The sequence below is a fragment of the Mesoplodon densirostris genome, chromosome 19, assembly GCF_025265405.1.
Source record: "Mesoplodon densirostris isolate mMesDen1 chromosome 19, mMesDen1 primary haplotype, whole genome shotgun sequence".
NCBI lineage: Eukaryota > Metazoa > Chordata > Mammalia > Artiodactyla > Ziphiidae > Mesoplodon > Mesoplodon densirostris.
The window spans coordinates 15301444-15326779 of record NC_082679.1 but is presented as its reverse complement, the minus strand read 5'-3'; the positions used below and the strand labels follow the sequence as shown (position 1 = coordinate 15326779).

The 25336-nt window shown below is 38.5% G+C and overlaps 2 protein-coding genes across 2 annotated transcripts in view; one reads left to right on the top strand and one right to left on the bottom strand.

Annotated features, from left to right (window-relative positions):
• The window catches only part of LOC132479594 (uncharacterized), a 76221-nt gene that overhangs the window by 31472 nt on the left and 19413 nt on the right, over positions 1-25336 (bottom strand). Inside the window, exons 7-12 of the mRNA XM_060083134.1 lie at positions 22719-23694; positions 18662-18701; positions 8089-8673; positions 3501-3672; positions 2978-3034; positions 1402-1460 (exon numbers count right to left, since the gene is read on the bottom strand). Coding sequence (XP_059939117.1) covers positions 1402-1460; positions 2978-3034; positions 3501-3672; positions 8089-8673; positions 18662-18701; positions 22719-23694 — 1889 coding nt within the window. The remainder of the gene's footprint in view (positions 1-1401; positions 1461-2977; positions 3035-3500; positions 3673-8088; positions 8674-18661; positions 18702-22718; positions 23695-25336) is intronic.
• Positions 8281-22487, top strand: ZNF829 (zinc finger protein 829). Its single transcript, XM_060084919.1, has 5 exons — positions 8281-8663; positions 9212-9285; positions 14035-14161; positions 14467-14562; positions 18389-22487. Exons 2-5 carry the CDS (start codon positions 9253-9255, stop codon positions 19366-19368), a joined length of 1236 nt encoding a protein of 411 aa, XP_059940902.1. The 5' UTR covers positions 8281-8663; positions 9212-9252; the 3' UTR covers positions 19369-22487.

Here is a 25336-nt window from a genome sequence, read left to right as displayed (position 1 = left end):
AGACCTGGAGAGTTACAGATACCAGAACTATAAAAAATTCTGCCACAGAATGTTAGTATATATTTTAGCTCAACTTAAAAAGTCTCAACTGAAGGAAATATATATGGAGGATCATTTGAAAGAAGTACTCGGGCTTCCCTGGTGGCGCAGTGGTTGAGAATCTGCCTGCCAATGCAGGGGACATGGGTTCAAGCCCTGGTCTGGGAAGATCCCACATGCCGTGGAGCAACCAGGCCCATGAGCCACAACTACTGAGCCTGCGCGTCTGGAGCCTGTGCTCCGCAACGAGAGGGCGCGATAGTGAGAGGCCCACGCATCGTGATGAAGAGTGGCCCCTGCTCGCCGCAACTAGAGAAAGCCCTCACACAGAAACAAAGACCGAACACAGCCAAAAATAAATAATAAATAAATAATTTAAAAAAAAAAAAGAAAGAAGTACTCGATTTACTCTTCCCGATAATTCTAGTTTTTAATCTATGGCCAAGAAGGACTTTTAATAAACTGAGCTTAAAATCATAAGAATTATGGAATTATTTTGGATTTCTTTTTGACCTAAGTGCCAATGAAAAGCTTTTTTCTTTCCTGAATTATAAGCTTTTTCCTCATAAGTAGTGCAAATTATGGGATGAACTTTATGTCTCAGTTTGCTTTTGCTTCTCCAGATCGTATTCAAAATATTTTAAAGATTTTTTTATGTGGACCATTTTTAAAGTCTTTATTAAATTTGTTACAATATTATTTCTGTTTTATGTTTTGGTTTTTTGGCCGTGAGAATGTGGGATCTCAGCTCCCTGACCAGGGATTGAACCCTCACCCCCTGCACTGGAAGGCAAAGTCTTAACCACTGGACTGCCACGGAAGTCCCTCAAATTTGAACTCAAGTTTTATAATCCTGTATGGACCTGTTTCTGCATAGCCACATGTCAAATTTCCCCAGGTTCTGACCTTCTAGCTGTATTTTTCCTCACCTTGATTTTTGATTTAGTTTTTTCCAACTTACTGGTAGGTTAAGGTAACCCACTGCAACTGCGTTGTAAAATAATGCAGGAAACAAATAAATGCTTAAAACGTACAAGAAGGGACTTCCATGGTGGCGCAGTGGTTAAGAATCTGCCTGCCAATGCAGGGGAGACAGGTTTGAGCCCTGGTCCGGGAGGATCCCACATGCCGTGGAGCAACTAAGCCCGTGCGCCACAACTACTGAGCCTGTGCACCACAACTACTGAAGCCTGCACGCCTAGAGGCTGTGCTACGCAACAAGAGAAGCCACTGCACTGGGAAGCCCGTGCACCGCAATGAAGAGTAGCCCCCACTTGCCGCAACTAGAAAAAGCCCGCACACAGCAACAAAGATCCAACGCAGCCAAAAATAAATAAATTAAAAAGAAAAAACACAACGTACAAGAGAACTGGTCATATCCTCTTCTTCCTTGAAAAGGGCAGAATCTGGAGAACACCAAGCTGAGGAAAGAGAAATAAAAATCTGTTTACTTCAGAGCCCCAGATAAAGGACTAGAAAAATCTTCAGCACCAGCTATAAGATCACCTATAATGATCCTCAGAGCTTTGAGAAATATTAACCACCACCAGGCTACAGAGACACTGAAATGTACATAGATGGCTTGTAATTTAATCATATAGGGTTCTATGGGAATTTCTGGAGGGCTAAGTCTAGGGTGCCCAATGAATCTATTTCCCTAGTTTCCTGCTATTTTATTCCTAATAGGAGATTTTTTAAGTACATAATAATAAATACCACAAAGATTTAAGGATTAAGTTATTTATGAAGCACTGTAAAGAATTTGGAAAAACCTTTAATCAGAGACAGGTTACAGGCATTGTGGAACATTCATATGATGGAATGAAATGCAGTTATAATTCTAAAGACATTTTAAAATAACCTAATTGACTTAGTTTTTACCCTAAAAAATTCAGGGCCTTCAGGTTAAAAATGGAAGACTGAATACTTGCATTTATTTCTGCTCTCTCTGAAACACAACCAAAACAAAAGAAACAAAAGAAAGAATCTCACAAGGACAAAGAATACAGAAGATTTTAGCGGAAAAGAGATGTCAACAAAATTCTGGAAGACAGAGAGCAAATGACTGGTTTCTAACCTAGAGAAAGATGAAGCTTAAGCGAGGGTGGGGAAACCATGGCAGAACACTTGAAAGGCTCAGGAATGGGGGTATTAGGCACTGCTACAGGCAGAAGTTTGGGGTGGGGCCGGAAAACAGGGAACTACATACAAGGTGGGGTTGAAGCAATGTAGAGAAAATAAGGGAATTAAGTAAAAGCTGTCAGATTGAAAGATGAAGTGTTCCCCTCAACTTTTTTCCTTTCTTTGCCTCCCAAAAGCAGTAGTCCTGGCTTACACTCCTCAAACAATCTAGGACTTCTTGCCGGGAAAACTGACTGGCTCAAAAGAAAATGCATACAGATCCTGACATTTGGTCAACCTTCAACCTCGAACAAAACACCATGTTAGAAAGAAGGGCAAGAAGAAGAGTGGGTGGGAGTCGGGGTGGGGTGAGGGTGATGAGGAAGGGGTTAGATAGAAAACAGAGATAAATCCTTATTTCTACTGTCAAAAGTCAATAGGAAATATCTAAAACTGAAATCAAACATTAGCAGTATGAGGATGTTATTCAGGAAATCAGAGCTGAATAACAATATCCAGAAAAAAATGTTCCAAGTAATTGCCTATGGGTAGTGGGAACAGGCTATGGGAAGGAATGGAACAGGAAACTTTTGTCTACAGTTATATATTTAACAGCACTTTAAAAAAATCTAAATGTATTTAAGAAAAATAGGAATTATATTAAAAATTTATTTTAAAAAAGTTGTCAAGTGAATAAAATAAAAACCAAACGTCAACACGGTCAATAACTTGTGAACTTTCTTGGTAGGAGTACTGAACTTCCTAACTCTTTTTACAGACTCTCTCCTAAACTCTGCCCATCTCTGAGCCACCTCACCTGTCTCTTCCATCATCTGGGTCAAATGCTCCGTTGTCACACAGCTACTGCTGATCTCTGAAGGTTGAGATGTCAGTCAGGCCTTTCCCACTCTAAACAGAGGGGTTAAGATAGGGTGCACGTCTAGCAATTCCAGGGTCCACTCTATCTCAGGACTCCCCAGCTTCCAGGGAAGGTCTCAGATCAGGAGGTCTCCTTCCATGATAGATAACTGCTCTTCACGGTTCTTTATCCTCACATCACAGATCTGTCTTATCTTTGTGGAGCCAGGACCTGTGGGCTTATGATATAAATCCAATTTACCTGATGTCTTCTCACTGGATCCCTATGGGAACCAGCCTCCAAGATGGCCCCCAATGATCGTTGTCTTCTGGTGTTCATGTCTTTCATACACCCCTCCCACACTGAATAGAGTTGACCTGTATAACCAATAGGATCTTGCAGAAATGACAGTGTGTGACTTCCAAGGTTAGGTCATAAAAGATATCGTGATTTCTGTCTTGCACATTTTTGAATCACGCACTTTGAAGGAAGCCAGCCACCATGCCATGAAGACACTCAACAAGCCTTAGGAAGAGGCTTGTGCCAGCAGCCAACACCAATTTGCAGCCATCTTGGAAGTAAATCCTCCAGTCCCCATTAGCCTTCTGATGACTGCAGCCCTGCCAGCAATTGACTGCAACTTCATGAAATATCTGAGCCAGAATACCCAGCTAAGTCACTCTCCACTCCCCAAAAACTGAGATAATAAATGTTTATTGCTGTTTAATATATGTTTATTGTTGTTTAAGCCACTAAATTTTGAGGTACCTTATTACACAGTAATAGATAATTAATACAGTCCCAAACAATTAGCTTCCTTGCTTGTAATTCACAGTTCCTGGAGTCACTGACCAGAGATGCTGAGACAGCAGGAGTCTGGAAGAAAACTCAAAGACTCAGCAACTCAGGTTGAACCAATAGAAACACCAAGAGTCTAGAAACAAAGTGAATACAATAGTGATGTTCACATAATATCTGCTCCTCAAATATCTTTTGTGAGCATAAAGGTGTAGGCCTGATGCAGTGACAGATATAAAGCTGAGTCAAAAAACATTCAGATTTTCAGCAACCCCAGATTTGGTGTGAAAGAGAGGTGCATTAAAAGTCCAGCTATTCCACTTTCTATCTATCTTGACAATTGGAATAAACGAGAGTTGTAACATAGAACTCCCATACTCGTCATTTGAAATGAGAATTATACTCATGTCACAGTGACATTGTCACATGACATTAATTTATCTATGGTGAAAAAAATGATACACAAGAGAGTAGACTAATCCTTACTCTGAATGACAGAAAAGAAATAATAAAACAGAAAACATTCAATTATAATAAATTTTGAGAAGTGTTATGCTTGGGATATACTCCTACTGTCCCTCACACAGTTTCTATTTTTTTCGAATGGCAATTATCACTAACAAATTATATATTTTATCATGCATATTGTCTTTCCACCCCCTCATATAAAATACATGAAAACAAGGATTTATTTTTGTCTTTTTGCCACTGATAGTAGGTGATCAAAAAATATGTTGATAAACTGGTATAGCCACTAGGGAAAACAGTATGGCAGTCAAAAAATTAAGAACAGAATTACTATATGATCCATAAATTCCACTTGTGGATATATACCTAAAAGAACTGAAAGCAAGGACTCGAACAGGTATTTGTACACACATGTTTGTAGCAGCATTATTTGCAATAGTCAAAAGAAACAAACAATCCAATTGTCCACTGACAGATAAATGGATAAACAAAATGTGGTATATACAATCAATGAAATATTATTCAGCCTTAACAAAGAAGAAAATTCTGACACATGCTTTAACATGGATGAACCTTGAGGACATTATGCTAAGTTAAATAAACCAGTCACAAAAGGACAAATACTGTAAGATCTGGTACACAGAGTACATAATGAGGTAAAGTCAAATTCATAGGGACAGAAAGTAGAATGGTGGTTGTCTGGAACTGGGGGACTGAAGGAATGGGGAGTTATTGTTTAATGGGTACAGTTTCTGTTTTGCAAGATAAAAAGAGTTTTATGGATAAACAGATGGTGATGGTGGCACAGCCATGATGGATGTAATGCCACTGAACTGAACACTTAAAAATGGTTGGTAAAATGGTAAAATTTTTGTGTATTTTTTTTGCCTTTATTGAGGTATATCTGATACACAAAAAAACTGCACAAATCTAATGTGTATGTCCTGAACAGTTTGGACATATGCATACATCTGTTAATACCAATACCATAACCAAGGTACTAAACATATCCATCACCTCCAAAAACTTCCTTGTGTTTTGTGGTTGTTTTCCAGTAAGAACAGCTAACATGAGATCTACTCTCAACGTATTTCAAAGTGCATAATACCACTCTGTTAATATAGGTACTATGTTGTACAGGGCCCGAGAACTTATTCATCTTACATAACAGAAACTTTGTACCCATTGGAAAACAATTCCCCATTTCCCTCTCTCCCAGCCCCTGGCAACCACCATTCTACTCTCTGCTTCTTTGAGTCTGATTATTTTCAATACCTCATGTAAAAGAATCATGTAGTATTTGTCTTGTAACTGGCTTATTTCATTTAGCATAATGTCCTAAAGGTTCATCCATGTTGTCACAAATGGCAAGATTTCCTTCTTTCTTAAGGCTGAATAATATTCCACTGTACATATATGCCACATTTTCTCTACCCACTCATCTGTTAATTGATAGATGTTTCCATATCTTGGCTATTGTGAATATTGTTGCAATGAACATAGGGGTACAGATATTATGATAGCAAATTTTATGTCATGTGTTATGTTATCTCTATTTTACCACAATTAAAAAAATACACACACACAGAGTGTACCCTTGAACCACACGGGTTTGAACAGTGTGGGTCCACTTACAGGCAGATTTTTTTTTCAGTAAATACATACTACAGTACTACTACACGATCTGAGGTTGGTTGAATCTGCAGCTGCAGAACCTAGGATACAGAGGGCCAACTGTAAAGTTCTACTTAGATTTTTGACTGCAAGGGGTGGGGAGGAAATCGGACCCCCACGTTGTTCAAAGGTCAGGTGTACATATTGAGCAAATGAATAAATACTAATTTGGGGTAATTAAAATTAGAAGAAAGCAAAATATCAGATAAGAATAACATAGAAATGGGTGGGTAGTTTGGAGTTCAAGTGTTCTAAAATCATTTAAGTTTGGGTTTTGTTAAACATGCATGTTAAAAATTCAAGGATAAGAGGGCTTCGCTGGTGGCACAGTGGTTAAGAATCCGCCTGACAATGCAGGGGACACGGGTTCGAGCCCTGGTCCAGGAAGATCCCACATGTCGCAGAGCAACTAGGTCCATGCACTACAACTACTGAGCCTGTGCTCTAGAGCCCACGAGCCAAAACTACTGAAGCCCGCACGCCCTAGAGGCCGTTCTCTGAGACAAGAGAAGCCACTGCAATGAGAAGCCTGCGCACGGCAACGAAGAGTAGCCCCCGCTCACCACTAGAGAAAGCCCACGCGCAGCAACAAAGGCCCAACGCAGCCAAAAATAAATTAATTAATTTAAAAAAATTCAAGGATAAGAAACCAAAGCATTGGAGAAAGAAATGGGGATAAGGTAAACCTGCACAATAAAAAAGAAGGCATAATAGAAGATAAAACAAATTTTTATCAGCAATCACATAAATGTAAATGAATTAAACTCACCTATTAAAATAACAGTCAAACAGGATAAAAAGGGGAAAAGCCCAGCAATATGCTCTTAACAAGAGACAGACCTGAAGTATAAAGACATAAAGGGAAGGGTTTGTAAAATGAAATTCCTGTAAAATACAATAACAAAACATGAAAAGCAATATTATCAGACAAAAGAGAACATGGACCAAAAGACATTCACCAGGATAAAGAGGCATGTTTCTTAATGTCGTAGATTGGAATCTGGGTCCCAGTGTTTCACCCCCTTCTAAGAGGATTACACATTCACACTTTTTGCCATTTAACTTTGCCTTGCCCTCTGACTGGGTGTAATTAATGTTACACTTAGGCACCTGAATAGCTCGGGCTAACCTAATATTAGTATACTTGGGAGCAGAGGTTTTTAAGGGTGTTTATATGATCCGTCTTGCACTCTGGTGATCTACCAGGAGAAGAACACGTCCTGGTAACCACTGTCCTTTTAGCCTGAGCTGCCGAAAGAACACATGTGGAGCAGGTCTGAATCTATTCTGCAGTCCAGCCACCCAGGCAAGCCCAGCCTAGATAAGCTGAACACAGAACCTGCAAACCTGTGAACAAGAGAATAAATGCTTGCTGTTTAATGCCACTGAGTTTAAGAGTGGTTTGTTAGGCAGCATTATTATGATCACAATAACTAATACATATAATAAAAGACGACATAGGAAGATGAAATAATAAATCTGGAAAACATCACCAAGGGAAACTGGAGAGCAACAGAACCGGGCCAAGAACTGCTGGGGGAAAAAAAGGGCAGCAAAGGGGACTAAGAAAGAGTAGCCAGTGGGGAGGAAAGACCACGTGAAACCAAATACAGAAATTTTTTTCAAGCGGTTACCAATTATGCCAAAGGCTACACAAAAGTCAAATGAGGTAAGACAAGAACCACTACACATATCACAATTGCAAACACCTCCACACTCACACACACTGCACATCTACCTGACAATAACAGACAACACCACACACGTTATCATAAATCACAGACAACTACAAACATCACCATGACACAAATATCCCATCACAATTACTCCACCACACTCAACACAACCACACCCCCATCACTGTCGCATCATCACAATCACACACACACACACAGGATCACAACCCCACAGACCATCATAATCACACACACACTAACTCTCCACCAGTTTCTTGTTCTAACAACTCCAGCCACGCTCCAGGAGCGTACTCCCACCCCGAGCACTCTGCCACTACTCCAGACCCTCTGGGCCTCCTTAAAGGCTCCGCCCCGTCAGCGGCGCGCGCTGGTTCAGCCCAGATTGCTTGAGGCCCTCCTTCAAGTCCCGCTCCGGGGACGCGGTAGCGTCACCTGCCGGAAACGCCCGAGCGCGCATCTAGCGCGCAGTTTCTGGGAGGCTGGGTGAAGGTGACACGCACTACGGCCCAGGCCAAGTGCCGGTAATGCCGAACCAGCCCTCCGCGCCCGCCTCCCAACGGAAGTTCCAATACACAACACCTCCCAGAAGCCCTCGCGGCCCGACCCAACTTCCGGCCAGAACGGAGCAGGAGTTTCCTGTGTGAGGGAGGCTGGTGAGCTCGGTCTGTTCTGGTGGCTGAGCCCAAGCGTGCCGAGGTACCGCGAACTGCAACTCTGAGACCTGGCTAAACTCTGAGATTTGCAGGAGCACTCATTTCGGGTGGACCCAGCGAGGGCGCTGAGAGGAATCGGCCGTGGGGCTCGCTGTGGACCACATTTCCCAGAGGGCCCGGCGGCCCGTCCTTTTTCTCGCGGGAACTCGAACTTTTCATCACGCCTGGCGGGAGCGTTAGATCCTTGAGGTGAGATCGTGGGCCCCTGGGGGAACTGGTTCAGCTCTGCAAGTTCGGACCCCCGGGGACATGAAAGGCCTAAGTTGAGGAGACCGGAGGCCGATATGGAGCTCGGTACTTGGGCCTGTGCGGGCGGAGCGGCGTGAGAAGGGGGAGGTTATGCGACCCGTGTGCAGATATAGGATGCCTGTCATTGTGGAATTGTGACTGTGTTCCCCTATGGTGGTGTGTGCTTGTGACCCCGCGACACTGGGGTACCTGCGACTGTGCGAGTGTATGTATTCCGTGTTGAATTTGCAATTGTATCTGTGATACCATGTTTGGCTCTGTGTGCGGATGTGGAGTGCGTGTTCCCTTGTTTTAAGAATGACTGCTTAAGGTATGTGGCACTGTGTGTATGGGTATGAGGCTCCTGTCAGCTGTGCGATTGTTACTCCAGAACTCTGTCCTTAGGAAATCTCTGTGAGGTTTGGTTAGATTAGTGACCTCAACAGCAGTAATCTCAGCTTTCTCCTGAGACACTGGGATTGGACGGGACGCCCCATTCCTCTGATCTCATTCCCTTTATGTGCTGGGGGATGGGGAATGGGCTGACCTGTGACCTGACCAGTTTGAGCAACAAGAAAAACCTGGTGTCTTACGATGACTTTCTACTTTCCAAGTTCTGTCCTTCTCCAGGTGAGGCACAGAAGAGAAGGAAACAATGCATGCTGAACTTCTACAAGCAGTTTTCAGGGTATGTTGGGGTTTCCTCTTTTCTTTCGTTCTTCTGAAAGTTAATGCTTAATAAAGATGCCGTTTGATTATAGGTTCCTATAATTTTCCCACTGGAGAAAAGGATAGTTGAGCGTGCACAATAACTCCCATATACCTAATGTTTACTTATTTGGAAAACAGCTCCACTTCTGTTTGCCATGTTTTCTTCTTTTTATTTTTATATTTTATTTTTTTAATTTTTTTAGATTTTTTTTTTTTTTGATGTGGACCATTTTCAAAGTCTTTATTGAATTTGTTACAATATTGCTTCTGTTTTATGCTATGGTTTTTTGGCTGCAAGGCATGTGGCATCCCAGCTTCCCCACCAGGGGTCGAACCTGCACCCCCTACGCTGGAAGGCGAAGTCCCAACCACTGGACCGCTAGGGAAGTCCCAAGTTTTCTTCTTTTTAAATGCAATATTTATTATGACTTTAAAATAAAAGCATGATTATTTTAGAGATTTTAAAAACACAGATTACCAAGAAAAATGAAATGAGACCACTCAAATAACTAGTGTTAATATTTTGGTGTATTTTCATTATTTTTCCAAAATCAGATTATGCTTCATTTACCATTTTATATCCTACATTTTCACTAAAAAGTATCATTCTCCTGTGTTGTCAGATGATCTTTGTAAATACCATTTTTCAAAGATACACTTTTTTTGTGAATGAGTTATGGTTTATTCGTCCATCAGATGAGTTGTGTCAGACATGAAATCTTTAAACACTTATTTAAAATATTTATTTGTACAAACACACATATACATAGATGCACATAGGTTTGAATTGCGATTTCCATGATTAATAATGAGATTGAACACCACTTTATATGTTTATTGGTTATCAGGGCTTCTTTTGTGACACACCTGTTGAAATCTTTTATTTTGCTCTTGGATTATCTTTTTTTAATATATAAATTATTTGTTTTATTTTTGGCTCCGTTGGGTCTTCGTTGCTGCGCACAGGCTTTCTCTAGTTGTGGAGAGCTGCTCTTCGTTGTGGTGCACGGGCTTCTCATTGCAGTGGCTTCTCTTTGTTGCAGAGCACGGACTTCTCATTGCAGTGGCTTCTCTTTGTTGCAGAGCACGGACTCTAGGCGGGCAGGCTTCAGTAGTTGTAGCATGCGGGCTCAGTAATAGTGGCTTGCGGGCTCTAGAGCTCAGGCCTCAGTAATTGTGGTGCACGGGCTTAGTTGCTCCGTGGCATGTGGGGTCTTCCCGGAACAGGGATCAAACCCGTGTCCCCTGCATTGGCAGGCGGATTCTTAACCACTGCACCACCAGGGAAGTCCCTGGATTATCTCTTATTGATTCATGGGAATTCTTTATATTTTCTGGCTATGGATCCTTTATTGATTATATTTTTCTACTATCTGGATTGTTTTGTCACTTCCCTTAAGGTAGTTTTATGAATAATATCTGAATTTATTTTATTCTCTATTTTTTTATTTTTGGCTGCGTTGAGTCTTTATTGCAGTGCGCGGCTTCTCACTGCCGTGACTTCTCTCATTGCAGAGCACGGGCTCTAGGCACGCGGGCTTCAGTAGTTAACAGCGCGGGCTCTAGGGCACACAGGCTTTGGTAGTTGTGGTGCGCAGGCTCAGTAGTTGTGGTGCACAGGCTTAGTTGCTCTGCAGCATGTGGGATCTTCCTGGACCAGGGCTCGAACCGTGTCTACTGCATTGGCAGGCAGGTTCTTAACCACTGCACCACCAGGGAAGTCCCCCTAATTTTTTATCAAATTTTTTTCCCTTGGTGGTATCTTTTTGTATCTTATTTAGGAAATCCTTCCCTGTCCCAAGGTTATGTAAATATTCTATATTTATATTTAAAGCAATAATCCCGTTTATTTACTTAACCTATTTTTAATTATTCTAGCTCCTCATTTGAGGTAATTTGACTTTTCTTCCTCTGGCTGTTTTTAAGACTTTCACTCTGTGTTTGGCTTTCTGTAACTCAAGTATGATGTGCCTAAATGTGCATTTCTTTTTACTTATCTGCTTGGAATTTGTTAAGGGTTTTTTAATATGTGGATAGGAGTTCAGGAATATCCTCAGCCATCTTCAAAGATTGCCCTGCCTCATATTCTCTCTCTTCTTCTTAGGTTCTAATTATACATAAGTTATAATTTCTCTCCTTGTTTTTTGGTCTCTTACTCTCTTTTTGGTTTTTAGAGTTAATACTTGTAGCTAAAATCAAAGCAATATTAGGCAAAAGAACTTTGCCTTGTTTCAGGACAAGAGTGGAGGGCATGGCAGGTAGCTAGAGTTTTGGGGTTCTTCCTCTAACTGGTAGAAAAAAATATCTTTATTCAGTTATGTTTCAACACTTCTAATCTTGGGGAGCTCACCAAATCATAAGGCTCTCAGTTCACTTTATGATTCTCATATCTGAAAATCAGAGTGTACCAAGGCAGAGGACTCAGAATAGAGATGGTGTTTTCTGAAGGTATAAATTGGGAGCTGAAACTAAATTTGGAACTCTCAATTTTAAAAATGTGTGTTTGGTACAGAGGCAAAGAAAATCAGGATGAGAATCAGTCTCCCCAAGTCTGTTCAGTTTAAGGCCTTTCTATCTGAATTTCTTCAGAAAAGAGCTGAGTCTTTCTAATCCATTCTCCTGTGCCGAAGCCCAAACAGAGCATCTGGTTCCCCTCCCGCATCAACCTCTAATTACACTCGCCATCTCTGTAATGAAGATTATTGCCCAATATTAATGGGAGTAACTCTAGGGAGGTAGTATACTGTAGTGGAAAATAAATTTTAAAAGGAATAAAATGAATTTTGTTCTTAGAAGCTAACCTAATGTTTAATCAGGAAATATCTGAAATATTCCAGGTAAAATCAGAAAAAGACAAGGGTATACAGCATTACCAATGTTATTTAACGTTGTTCTGTAGGTATTAACCAAAGCACTTAGACAAGAGGAAAAATGAGGTTAAAAATTAGAAAAGAGAGTGTAAGATTATTACTTTCTGCAGATGCTATGACTGTGTACCTGGAAAATCAAATCAACTTACAACCAACACTTCGAAATAAGCAGGACTCCATAGGGAGCAAGCAAAAGAATTTTTTTTCCCCTATAATTTCCACTCTCAACTCTATGGCTAATGTTTTTGTTGCCCTGAATAAAAGCTTGTGTAGTCTCTATAATTGTTTTGATCACTCTTTGGCATTCTTTGGTTATTTTCAGTCACAAGATCAGTCTCATTTTACTAATTACAACCTCTAGTTGAGTATAATAATGTGCAAATTTCATTTAAAGCCTTTTCTCTGAGCTCAGACTTGCTTCAGGCTAGAAGCTTACAGTGTGAAAAGGGGGACCTACTAAGCTGCTTTGTTTCTTTAAACTGAACTCCCTCTTTTCTTTGCTCAGTAGTCAGTTTCTTTACTATAGTCCTCTATCCTCCTGTTCTAGGTGTTGCTCTCTAGGTCTGCTCTCTAGGTCTAGATATTGTTTGGGGACTTGCCTTTTACAATTATACTGGACTTTGTTTACCATTCTCATGTTAGTTTTCTAGTTTCAGAATATAATACCTTTCATTTTCTTAATTTACTCTCTAGTTTTGATGGAACACTTAGGCCATTAACTTCCTAAGAAAGGCTAGACAGGAGATAATTTAACATTCATTCTCTGTGGTTCTACAATTGTCTTTTTTTTTTTTTTTGCCGCACCACATGACTTGTGGGATCTTAGTTCCCCAACCGGTGATGGAACCCACGCCCCCCGCATTGGAAGTGTGGAGTCTTAACCACTGGATTGCCAGGGAAGTCCCTAGAATTGTCTTGATTTAATCGTCACACTAACTTGGTATTTAATCTTTCTTTTTTTTTTAATGGGTTTTAAAAATTGTTTTATTTGGGAAAAGTGCGTCTTACAAGAGGGCAGCTGCAAAATACAGAGACGTCTGCGACAATTACTTGTTTTTGCTTAAAGTGAAAGAATGAGTGGTATCCAAGGAATCAAAGCAGTAGGTGGACAAATCAGGAGCATCTCCAAGTTATTTTCAGGAAATAGAACAACAAAATGCAAAGCCATAATTTCCGATCAAGGAATTCTTCTAAGAATTTAGCTTATCTCGTGGATTACCACCCCTCCGTCCCCTTTTAGTGGAAAAGCATGACTTACTATTGCAAACCAATTTTGGTATTTAATCTTGCTTCTTATATAATCTTCATACTAGCTTTGGCTGTGTGTGGAATTCTCAGCCAGAATTTGTTGTCTTTTGTAATATTAAAGGAATCACTTCATTTTCTTGTTTTAAATGGTGCTGTTGAGAAATCCATTGCCATTCTGATTCCTGAAAATTTTTATGTGATCCACAGGAGCTTTTAGAAAGTTCTGTTTTTCCCTGATATTCTGAAATTTTACTCCAAAATACATCATAAGGTTTTTTTTTTTTTTAAGTCCATTACATTTTTCCCTCTCTTGGGGCTTAAAGGGAACCTGGGAAGGAATTCTCATTTATGCAGACTTTACTGTGGCCAGGCACTGAACTGCATGCTTGCTATTTCATCTCATTGGAAAAGTCCACTCTGTTTGCACATTCCTAGACATAACCCTCTGTATATAGGAGATATGTCTTGACTTACATTGATTTAATTGATTCCAGCTCCTTCAATTTGATTAATAATCTCTGTCCTTTTATGTAGAGCCTTCTACCACCTCATCTACTATCATCTTTTTCTTCTCTCTTTCCATTGTGAAAGCATGTTTGTTGTTTCAGGGGTCAGTGATGTTCAGGGATGTGTCTATAAACTTCTCTCAGGAGGAATGGGAGTGCCTGGACTCTGGTCAGATGAATTTATACAAAGAAGTGATGTTGGAGAATTTCAGTAACCTGGTTTCAGTGGGTAAGGATAACTATCCCCCCAAATTCAGAGTCTGCCCTTGGGAATGTCTCCTTTCTCCATTGTGAATTACTCATTTCAAGTAACCAGTGAAATTTCTGCACTCTGTTCCCCAAGGAATGGTTGAGTTGGAATGGAATGGAAGAGTTGGAAATGGGCAGCTCCACTGGGCTGTGGCTGAAGCTTCATCTTCATCTTTCTCTGGTCCTTCCCTATAGGGGCATCTCTTTCTTGATCACCAAGGGACCGGATCTGATTTCTGGGACACCAACAGCATAACCATGTCCCATGTCTTTTCTTGTGATCAGGACTTTCCAGTTCTAAGCCAACTGTGATCTCCTTATTGGAACAAGGAAAAGAGCCCTGGATGGTTGACAGAGAGCTGACGAGAGGCCTTTGTTCAGGTAAGTGAGAGGTGATTTGTTTAATTCTGACAGTTTTTATGTGGAGCCTTTAGGGTTTTCTATGTCATTTTCAAATAGGGACAATTTTACCTTCTAAGTTTGTTGAGAGTTTTTAATCATGAAAGGATATTGAATTTTATGAAATGCTTCTCATCTATTGAGATGATTGTGTGATTTTTATCCTTTATTCTGTTAATGTGGTATATCACATTGATTTTTGTATGTTGAGCCATCTTTGCATCCTAGGGATAAATCGTAGTTGGTCATGATGTATGATCCTTTTAGTGTGCTGTTGAGAATTTTTGCATTTATATTCATCAGGGATATTGGCCTGATGAATATAAATGCAAATTTTCTTTTTTATGACTTCCTTGTCTGGGTTTGGTCTGAGGGTAATTCTGGCTTCATAAAATGAGTTTGGAAGTCTTCCCTGCTCTTCAGTTTTTTTGGAAGAGTTTGAGAAGGATTGGCATAATGTGTGGTAGAATTCACTAATGAACCTCCCAACAAAGAAGAGCCTAGGCTTTTTATTACTAATTCAGTCTCCTTACTAGTTATAGACTTTCTATTTAGACTTTCTGTTTCTTCATGACTTTCTATTTCTTCATGATTCAGTCTTGGTAGGTTGTATGTTTCTAGGAATTTTTCCATTTCCTCCAGTTTATCCAGTTTCTTGGTGTATAATTGTTCATAGTATTCTCTTATGATAGTTTTTATTTCTGTGACAAAAGTTATAATGTCTCTTTTATTTCTGATTTTATTTGAGTCTCCTCTCTTTTTTTCTTAATCTAGCTAAGTTTGTCAATTTAATTTATCTTTTCAGTAAACCAACTATTAGTTCCATTGATCTTTTCTGTTGTTTTTCTATTCTCTATTTCATTTATCTCTGCCCTAATCTTTATTATTTCCTTCCTTCTACTAACTTTGGGTTTAGTTTGTTCCTTGAAATGTAAAGTTAGGTTGTATATTTGCGATTCTTTTTCAATGTAGGAACTATAAAATTCCCTCTTCATACTGCTTTTTCTGCATCCCATAAGTGTTTCTGTTTGTCTAAAGATATTCTCTAATTCTTTGGGCCATTGGTTGTTCAAAAGTGTGTTTTTAATTTCCACATATTTGTGAATTTTCCAGTTTTCCTTTTGCTGTTGATTTCTAGTTTTGTTCCATTGTAGTCAGAAAAGATACTTGATATAATTTCTGTCTTAACTTTCTTAAGCCTTATTTGTGATCTATCCTAGGGACTGTTCCATGTATGCTTGATAAGAATATATTCTGCTGCTGTTGAATGGAATATTCTATATATGTCATTTAGGTTCATTTGCCCTATGGTATTGTTCAAGTCACTTTTCTTTCTTGATTTACTCTCTGATTGTTCTATCTATTATTGAAAGTAGGCTATTGAAGTGTCCTGCTGTTGTATTTTTGTCTATGTCTCCCTTCAGTTTTGACAATGTTTGCTTAATATACTTAAGTGCTCTTATATTGGGTGCAGGTATGTTTATAATTGTTATAGCTTCCTGGTGAATTGACCGTTTTATCATTGTATAATATCCTTGTTTGTTTCTTGTGACAGCTTTAGCTTAAAGCCTGTTTTAGCTTAAAGTCTATTTTATCTGATGTAAGTATAGCCACCCTTGCTCTCTTTAGGTTACCATTTGTGTGGATTATCTTTTTCCATCCCTTCACTTTCAGCCATTATCTGTGTTCTTAAATCTAAAGTGGGTCTCTGGAGGACATCATATAATTGGATATTGTTGTTTTCTCCATTCAGCCAGTCTCTTTTGATTTGAGAGTTTAATCCATTTACATTTAAAGTTATTATTGAAGGATTTACTATTGCCATTTTGTTCATTGTTTTCTGTTCTTTTTGTAGTTCTTTTGTCCTGCTTTTCCTCTTTTGCTGCCTTCCTTTTGTTTCTTTGATTTTTTGTATTGATATGCTTTGAATCCTTTTTATTTTTCTTTTCTGTAATCTCTATAAGGTATCTTCTTTGTGGTTATCATTGGGCTTTCAAAAATATAACAGTATGTTTTAAGTTGATAACAATTTAACTTCAATCACATACAAAAACACTTTTACTTCTCACTACCCACACTTTGTGTTATTGACCTTGTACTCTTCTGGTACATAGATATGTTCACCAACCAGGAAGCTTCCCCCAATCCTTGCCAAGTTTTTTACTGGGGGTGTCATTATGTGGGGAGTGGTGACCAGTCCCATCCCTTGAAACTAAGGGTCCATTGTGAATCACCTCCTTATCATAAATTCAGGTATGATCAAAAGGCACTTGTTGTGAATAACAAAAGACAGTCTAGTGGTTTTTGAAGTTCCAGTGGTTTTTGAAGCTCTGTGCCAGGAACTGGAAACAAAGACCAGATGTATTTTTTGTATCACAAGTATGTATATTTTCTGTTAATTCTTTCTTCTCAGTTCAGTACCTATGCCCACAGCTATGCTGGATGTTCCTGAGTCCAGATTTTCTCTGGTTCCATTTTTCTAGATTTCTAGTTTTCTGTGAGAATGAAAAACTATAATCATCCTGTCCTGTGGGATGGGGAGGAGATACAGTCTTTGAATTCATCCTTCAGCTTTTACTGTTCTCTGCACTCCACTATTAGAAGTGCCTGATGCCTCCAATTCTTGTGCATTTGTAGGGATTTGCACCATGAATCAGTACTGTGGAATTTACCCACTGTTGGCTCAATTTGATATTCTCCAGTCTGTAGTCACTTATCACTCATCCATTGGCTTTCCAGTTTCCAAGTTTTATTGCTGCTGTTTCTTCTCTAGTATCTTTTGTCCTAGTGGGGTTTTCCTTTCCCCTTGTTAAGCTTTTATTATAATTTTCCTGTGGATTCATGAACAAGAATTGGTAAACTTACATATACTGTCTGCCATTTTTGACAGAAATTATGCCCCCCTTTTATTAAAAATACAATTGACCCTCATTACTCACAGATTATTTATGAATTCACTTACTCACTAAGATTTATTTGTAAGCCCCAAATCAATACTTACAGTGCTTTCATGGTAATTAGCAGACATATGCAGAGTGGCAGAAAATGTTGACATGGAGTTCCTATTTTCTCACAGAGAATGTTTCATTCTTATTCTCTTCTTTCTAACACTCCAGCTTCCTCCCTTCTTAGTAACTGCCACGACTTGAAGATTCCATTTCTCTTTCCCAGCATCAGCATCACAGAATTCCAAGGCAAACTATTTTCAGTGAATCCCCAACATATATGAGGCTCTATTCACAGAAGAAAGTTACGTGTCTGCCATTCTCACCAGTTTCATTCAGCACCCTAGACTTGTTGAGGGCTGTCCCCCAGTGTGAATTTGCCAACAATATACCCTTTGCTTAGAGTTGCTGACCTTCCCCCACTCCCATTTATACATTTCAACACATTTATTCCTCAGTAGTCCTGTAGGTATGACAGTTATCCACAAATAACAAAACATATAGTATGACGCTCTGTGTGTGAGTATATGCTTATATAAATGTATATATGATTAGAATCACTGTATAATGTGGAGGATGGCCCTGAACAGTGTGGATTCATTGAAGTTGCAGGTGATTCTGATCCACACCAAGATTATAGAGGTCATCTATTTCCCTAATTACCCTCTTCAGCTTCCTCTGTTGCTTCTCCTTAATGTCTGTACTTTTCTTATCAATTTTACAAATTGCCTAGTCATATTTGAGAACTGTCTAAGCATTTACTTTCCCAAATATTTTCAGCTTAATCTTTGCATTTCTTTTTCAGAAGTTTAACCTTTCCCAGCATAGGAAAAATGAGTGTATGCATTTTTATTTTCTTCCAGATCTGGAATCCATGTGTGAGACCAAGTTACTCTCTCTAAAGAAGAGACATTTTAGTCAAGTGATGTTTACCCATGAAGACATACCCACTTTTATTCAGCCCACGTTTCTTATTCCACATCAAAAAACTATTAATGAAGAGAAGCCCTGTGAATGTAAAATATGTGGAAAGGCCTTTAATCAAAACTCACACTTTGTTCAACATCAGAGACTTCATTCTACTGAAAAAAACTACGAATGTAAGGAGTGTGGGAAATCCTTTAGTCGTGGCTCACTTGTTGCTCGACATCAGAGGATTCACACTGGTGAAAAACCCTATGAGTGTAAAGAATGTGGCAAGGCTTTTAGTTGTAGTTCATATTTTTCTCAACATCAGAGGATTCACACTGGTGAGAAACCCTATGAATGTAAGGAATGTGGAAAAGCCTTTAATTATTGCTCAAACCTTCATGATCATCAGAGAATTCACACTGGTGAAAAACCCTATGAATGTAAAGTATGTGGAAAAGCCTTTACTAAGAGTTCACAACTTTTTCCACATCTGAGAATTCATACCGGTGAGAAACCATATGAATGTAAGGAATGTGGGAAAGCCTTTACTCAACATTCAAGGCTTATTCAACACCACAGGATGCATACTGGTGAGAAACCTTATAAGTGTAAGGAATGTGAGAAGGCCTTTAGTAGCGCCTCAACACTTACTAACCATCACAGAATTCATGCCGGCAAGAAACTCTATGAATGTAAAGAATGTGGAAAGGCCTTTATTCAGAGCTCAGAACTTATTCAACATCAGAGAATTCATACAGATGAAAAACCATATGAATGTAATGAATGTGGAAAGGCGTTTAATAAAGGCTCAAACCTTACTCGACATCAAAGAATTCACACTGGTGAGAAACCTTATGACTGCAAGGAATGTGGAAAGGCCTTTGGTAGTCGCTCTGACCTCATCCGCCATGAAGGAATTCATATTGGATAAATGATAGGCCCTTATGACTGTAAGGAGTGTGGAAAGGCCTTTGGTAGTCTCTGTGACCTCATCCACCATGAAGGAATTCATAATGGATAAATGATAGGCCCTTTTGATAACCTTTATAATAATATTTTTTAAAACAGGTAATGCAAAAAATAAACAAAAAATCCCAGATAATGCATGATCAAAGTTCCTCTCTGTAGTAGTTTTCTAGGGCTACTATAACAAAGTACCAAGTACCACAAAACTAGGTGGCTTAAAACAACAGAAACTTATTCTCTCAGTTTTTGAGCCTTGAAACCCACAATCAAAGTTGTTGGCAAGGTTGGTTCCTTCTGGGGCTCCAAGGAAGAATCTGTTCCATGCCCTTCTCCTAGCTTCTTACAACAGCAATTTTTGACATACCTTGGCTTGTAGACGCATTGCTCCAACCTCTGCCTCCATCTCCACACTGTGTTCTCTCTGTGTCTCTTCTCTCACATGGACACTGGTCATATTGCATTAGGGCTCATCCTAAGGACCTCATCTTAACTTGATTATATGTGCAAAGACCTTATTTCCATGTAAGATCACATTCACAGATACCAGGTGTTAGGACCTCAGCATATTTCAACCCATTACACTCTGTTAACACTATTTTTTCTAATGTATTTGTAATTTTATACATAAAGTTAATCAAATGTATTTTAAAATGTGAATTCAAGGTCTAAATTGAACTCCCTTTACCCCAAGAAAAGATTCTATCCCAAAACTACTTATTCCATAATTCCTTCGCAATTATTCTCTGTTTTGGTTATGTAGTTTGTATTAACTTATGTTTTAGGGCCGTCTTTTCTATATCTGTGGCCTACAGAATTACTGCACTGTAAATTGTGTTACATAGGCTATCTTTGAATTCATGGTGGAATTATAACTTTGTTTTTGAAGGCAGCTGTATTCTTTTTTCCTTTTGTAAAATTAATATTTTCTTATCGTAAAAAAGAAAAAGAGGACACAAAGAAAAAAATAAAGATTATTTTTAAGCCTACCAAACGAGATGACTACTTAAAATTATCACAACATATCCTTCCAGGCTTTATTTAGTGTAATTGTGACATGCATGCTGTACCATAACCTGCTTTTATCATGCTACTATTTCAGCAAGTATAGATGTTTATGTATCATTCCTTTTAATGGTATCATAATCTTTTCTGTGGTTGACTATCATTTTGCTAAATAACTACCGATAAACATTTTGGTGCCAATCTACTTGAGGGGTTCTCAAAGTATTGCCTTTAGATCTACATATTTTCTTTTACTCTGGTGATATCCCAAGGACTGAGCTAGGGGAGAGGCAATAGACCAGGCCAGAGTGCCATCTTGTCAGAAAATAAAAACATTTGCAAGGCCATGTATTTCAAAACACTCTTCCCCCCTTTATTTTGTTTTTCAAATTACAAAAGTAATATATGTTTGTAACAAGTAAAACAATACAAAGATATATAAATTAAACAACTACTTACATTTCCATTCCCCACCAGGGAAACCAATGTTAATGCCTTGTTTTATATCCCTCCACACTTTTCTCTTGGTTCATATAAACACACACATGCATAAATACACATATACGTGTTTTAATTAAAAAAATAGATTCATATACATTATTCTGAAATTTTCTCTTTTCACTTAACAATATACCACAAATATCTCCACAAATTAGTAGAGTTCTAGCTTCCCCCTCAAATTTCTTAATCACATATTTGACATATCATACTTGGTTCAGTTATTTACATAATTTTCCTTTGGGGCTTTCATTTTCCTTCTCTGACTACCCCATTATCCACCTGCATCACCCACCTTCCCCGAACCCAATGTATACTCTTCTATACTTTTCTCCATGCATATAAAATCTTACACAAACATATATGATACATGTTTATTACTCATAAGCACCTAGAAGCATTTTGTAACTGATTTACAAAAACAGAGTCATTTTACACACTTCTACCTTGCTTTTTTCTCTCAAGAAAACATTGTGGAATTCCATTCAAGTCCACTAGCATAGTTTTAACTTGTCCACCTTAATGGCTATATAAACATCCTATGGAATGGATATAATAGTTCCTTCCCTCTTCCAATTTCCCTGCGATGGGCATTTATTTTGATCCTAGTGTTTTTTGCCACTAGGAACAATTCACAATAAATGTACATGTCCCTTATGTATTGGGGTTTTACTTCTAAGAGAAGATTCCCCAAATTGGCATAAGTATTTTAAGTTATAATAGATGTCAGATTGCTTTTCAAAAGAGCTGTAACAATTTATGTTTCTACCAGCAGTGTCTTAAGAACACCCTTTGTCCTGACAGCAAAAAGCATTCCTGCTCTTTTTTTGTCAGGTTGATTGCATACTGTTATCTCATTATAACTTTAATCTGCATTCTCCAACAACTACTGAGGCTAACCATTTTTTTGATAAGCCCATCAGCCACTTGGATTTGCTCTCCTCTCAACTGTCTATTCATTCTTTGCCATGTTTTGCTATTGGGTTATTTTTTTCCTGTCAATACGAAGACCACTCTTTCTCTGACTGGCTCTGCAAATATTTTCCCCAAAATCGTTGTTTATTGACTGTTGATGGTATCTTTTGCCATGCAAAAGATTGCACTTTTTATGTAGTCAAATATTTATTTTTTAACAGCTTTTGAGTGTCCTGGGTTGGTAAAGTTAATCTCCCCCAATTCCTAGATTGTACATGTAGTCTCCTTTCATTTTCTTTCAAGAATTTTATTGTTATTTTAAAATTTTAAATCTTAAGTCCGCCTCCAATTTTTTCTTTTTTTGTATGGTTTGTGCTGTTGGTTCAACTTTACTTTCTTCCTGATTAAAAAGCCAGTTGTACTAGAAAAGGTGGAGAAAATGTGCTGGTTTAATATGTTAAAGCTTTTTAAAAAAACAGTTGGCCATATTATTATTATTATTATTGTTTTTTGTATTGTTAGGTACCAAAAGACAATGAGTGAAAAAGTTTGGTGAACGGCATTCTACATATGTGCTTGATATTCATAATTTTTTAAATTCACATTTATAATTCTAAAATATAAATAGTGCTTATTATGTGGATCACTGTGGGACATACCATAATATACCTCTAATTTTCTTCACATATATTTTGTATTGTTATCATTTAAACTTTCATAAGCCAGAATGAATAGGTTTATGTTTTATAAAATATTTTCTATAATCTTTAGTATAAAATTTTCTGTCACAATTGGAGCATGTCTTGCCTTATGATAAAACACTTGGTCATTAGATGAATGAGATTTCTCCTAAGGATGAATTCCTCCACACATAATGAAATAGGATATCTTGCTCAAGGCTTTCCTACAATTTTTAGGTTTTCATTCCTATAAGCATTCTTCCTAGCATGAACTTTCTGATGTCTGCTGAGGTTTGGCTTCTGGTAGAAAGCTTTGCCACATTCGTTGCATCCATAGGGTTTTTCTCCGGTATGAGTTCTCCAATGTTTATTGAGGCATGACTTTTGACTGAAGGATTTTCCACATTCTCTGCAACGATAGGGTCTTTCTCCTGTGTGTATTTTTCGATGTACATTGAGGTATGACTTCTCACCAAATGACTTCCCACATTCATTGCACACAAAGGGTCTCTCTCCTGTATGTGTCCTCTGATGTTCTCTGCGGTGTGACTTCTGGGTAAAGGCTTTCCCACAAAAAAAACACTCAAAGGGTCTTATCCCAGTGTGTATTCTCTGGTGTTTAATGAGGGTTGACTTATGTGAAAAGGCTTTTCCACAGTCAGTGCATCCATATGGCTTCTCCCCAGTGTGACTTCTTTGATGCCTAATGAATTCAGACTTGTAGCAGAAGGCTTTCCCACACTCAGTACATACATGGGGTTTCTCTGTAGGTGGAACCCTCTTCCGTTTGTACACAAGAGAATTGGTTACTGCTGGTTTATACATAAGTGCTGGGTTATGGCTGAAAGCTTTCTCACAGTGACTGCATTCCCAGAATTTTTCTCCATTAGATCTTCTATCATGCTTTGTATGTTGTAATAATTTCCCATATCCATAGCACTCATCTTGCTTTTTTGAATAGTTTCTCTTAAAACCATTCAAGTCTGAATTATGGTTCACACTCTTTCCACAAGAGTCCCAGTTATTAGGGTTTTGAACTGAAGGAAAAAGATCAGTGCTCAGATGTGGTATTTTCCCAAACTTATTACATTCATGGCTTCTTTCCTTGGGCAACGTTTTCTTGCTGATGAATGTACCTTGCCTCAAAAGCATGTCTTGCCGTCTTTTCTTCTGGACGTTACCTCGCCAAATATTTTCTGGAGAAGGTACAGCAAACCTTTCCTTATGAATCTGTTATTATGACCTGGAATAAAACTATTTGAGAAATGCCCTAAAAATTTTAAGGGTGCACAGTATATGAATAGAGAGCATGAATCATAACTAAAGGCACCAATGCAGGGAAAAGTATTATACGAGTACAGAAGATTCAGAAACTGGCACAAATGTAATGGAACATGTCATAGATGATAGAGAGAAATAATTTTGAAGATGAGAAGATATTATAGAGCAGTGGTTGGCAAACATGTTCTTAAAGGACCAGTAACTAGTTTAGGCTTTGTGGGCCATATGGTCTCGGTCACAATTACTTAACTCTCCCATTGTATGGTGAGAACACAGCCAGTATGCAAATGTAAGGAGGGTGCAGCTGTGTTCCAATAAAACTTTATGCACAAAATTAGGTGGCTGACCTATAGGCCAAAGTTTGCCGATCCCTGTTACAGAGGAAAGGGGTTTAATTGTCATAAAGCACTTTGTTACCCAATGCATGGTTCTCAATGGTCAGCATCAGCCTCGTCTGGGAACTGATATGGAGGCAGATATGCAGAATCTTGGGCCCCACCCCCAAACCTACAGAATCAGAATCTGTATTTTAACAAGTTGCCCAGATGCTTCGTTATCATATTAAGAGTTTGACAAGCACTGTTATAGCAGTCAGAGAGCTTATGTTGAGCTAGTTAGTAATAATATAAATGGCAAGGGCTCTAAGATGAACTAGATAAAAGAAGGAATCAACGAAGCTAACTAGAATTTAAAGCAGGAGCTCTTAACTTGGTATATAGAAATCTGTTCAAACTACAATTGAGCATTTCCTTTGATTATGAATGTGAACAACAAAACACAGTAGTATTAGCTCCTGTAACTGTCCTAGTTTGTGAATAAGGTATTTTCATGTCACACTATAGTTGTCACAGATTTCTCAAAATATGTTTACAATCATCTCTACTTTGAGATCATGACAGTTATTTGACCTGATGGGAGATCTCATAATTTAATGTATAAATAAGGAAGTATATCTACTATTATCATTAATATCATTAACATCATTAATGTTTTGATATTGCATTTTCTAACTTTATTTTAGTAATTACTGTAGTTTAGTAATTTGTATCTCATGTAATCTTATGGGTTTTATTTTTTTAATATGTAAAAAAGGGGTCTATTAGGCTTCACCAGAATGGTTAAGAATTCCATGGCACAAAAATGATTAAGAACCCCTAACTTAAAGACATTCAGGCATGAGGTAATTTGGGTCCAATTTTAGGAGATGTCAGTGGAAAATGAAAAGTAGACAGGAAGATTTAAAGTCATTTCTCAAAGGAAAACCAACAAAACTAGCACATATGCATAGAACAATTAGGGTGACAGAGAGAGAAGCTTCAAAATGAGCTCATGGTAGCAAAACTCTGGAATGAGAAGTAAGGTGAAGTATATATATGCATGCACTTGTGTGCATGTGAGGTGGAGGGGAGGTAGCAAGTAGAAAAGACGATGGCTTCAGTTCTTGCTCGACAAAAAACAGGGATAAGTGGACATAACTGTGGAGATGATCCAGACTGGTAAAATGGGGGGTAGGGGAGCCTAGGTGGTACAAGGTGGACAAAAGGTGGCAAAATGGCA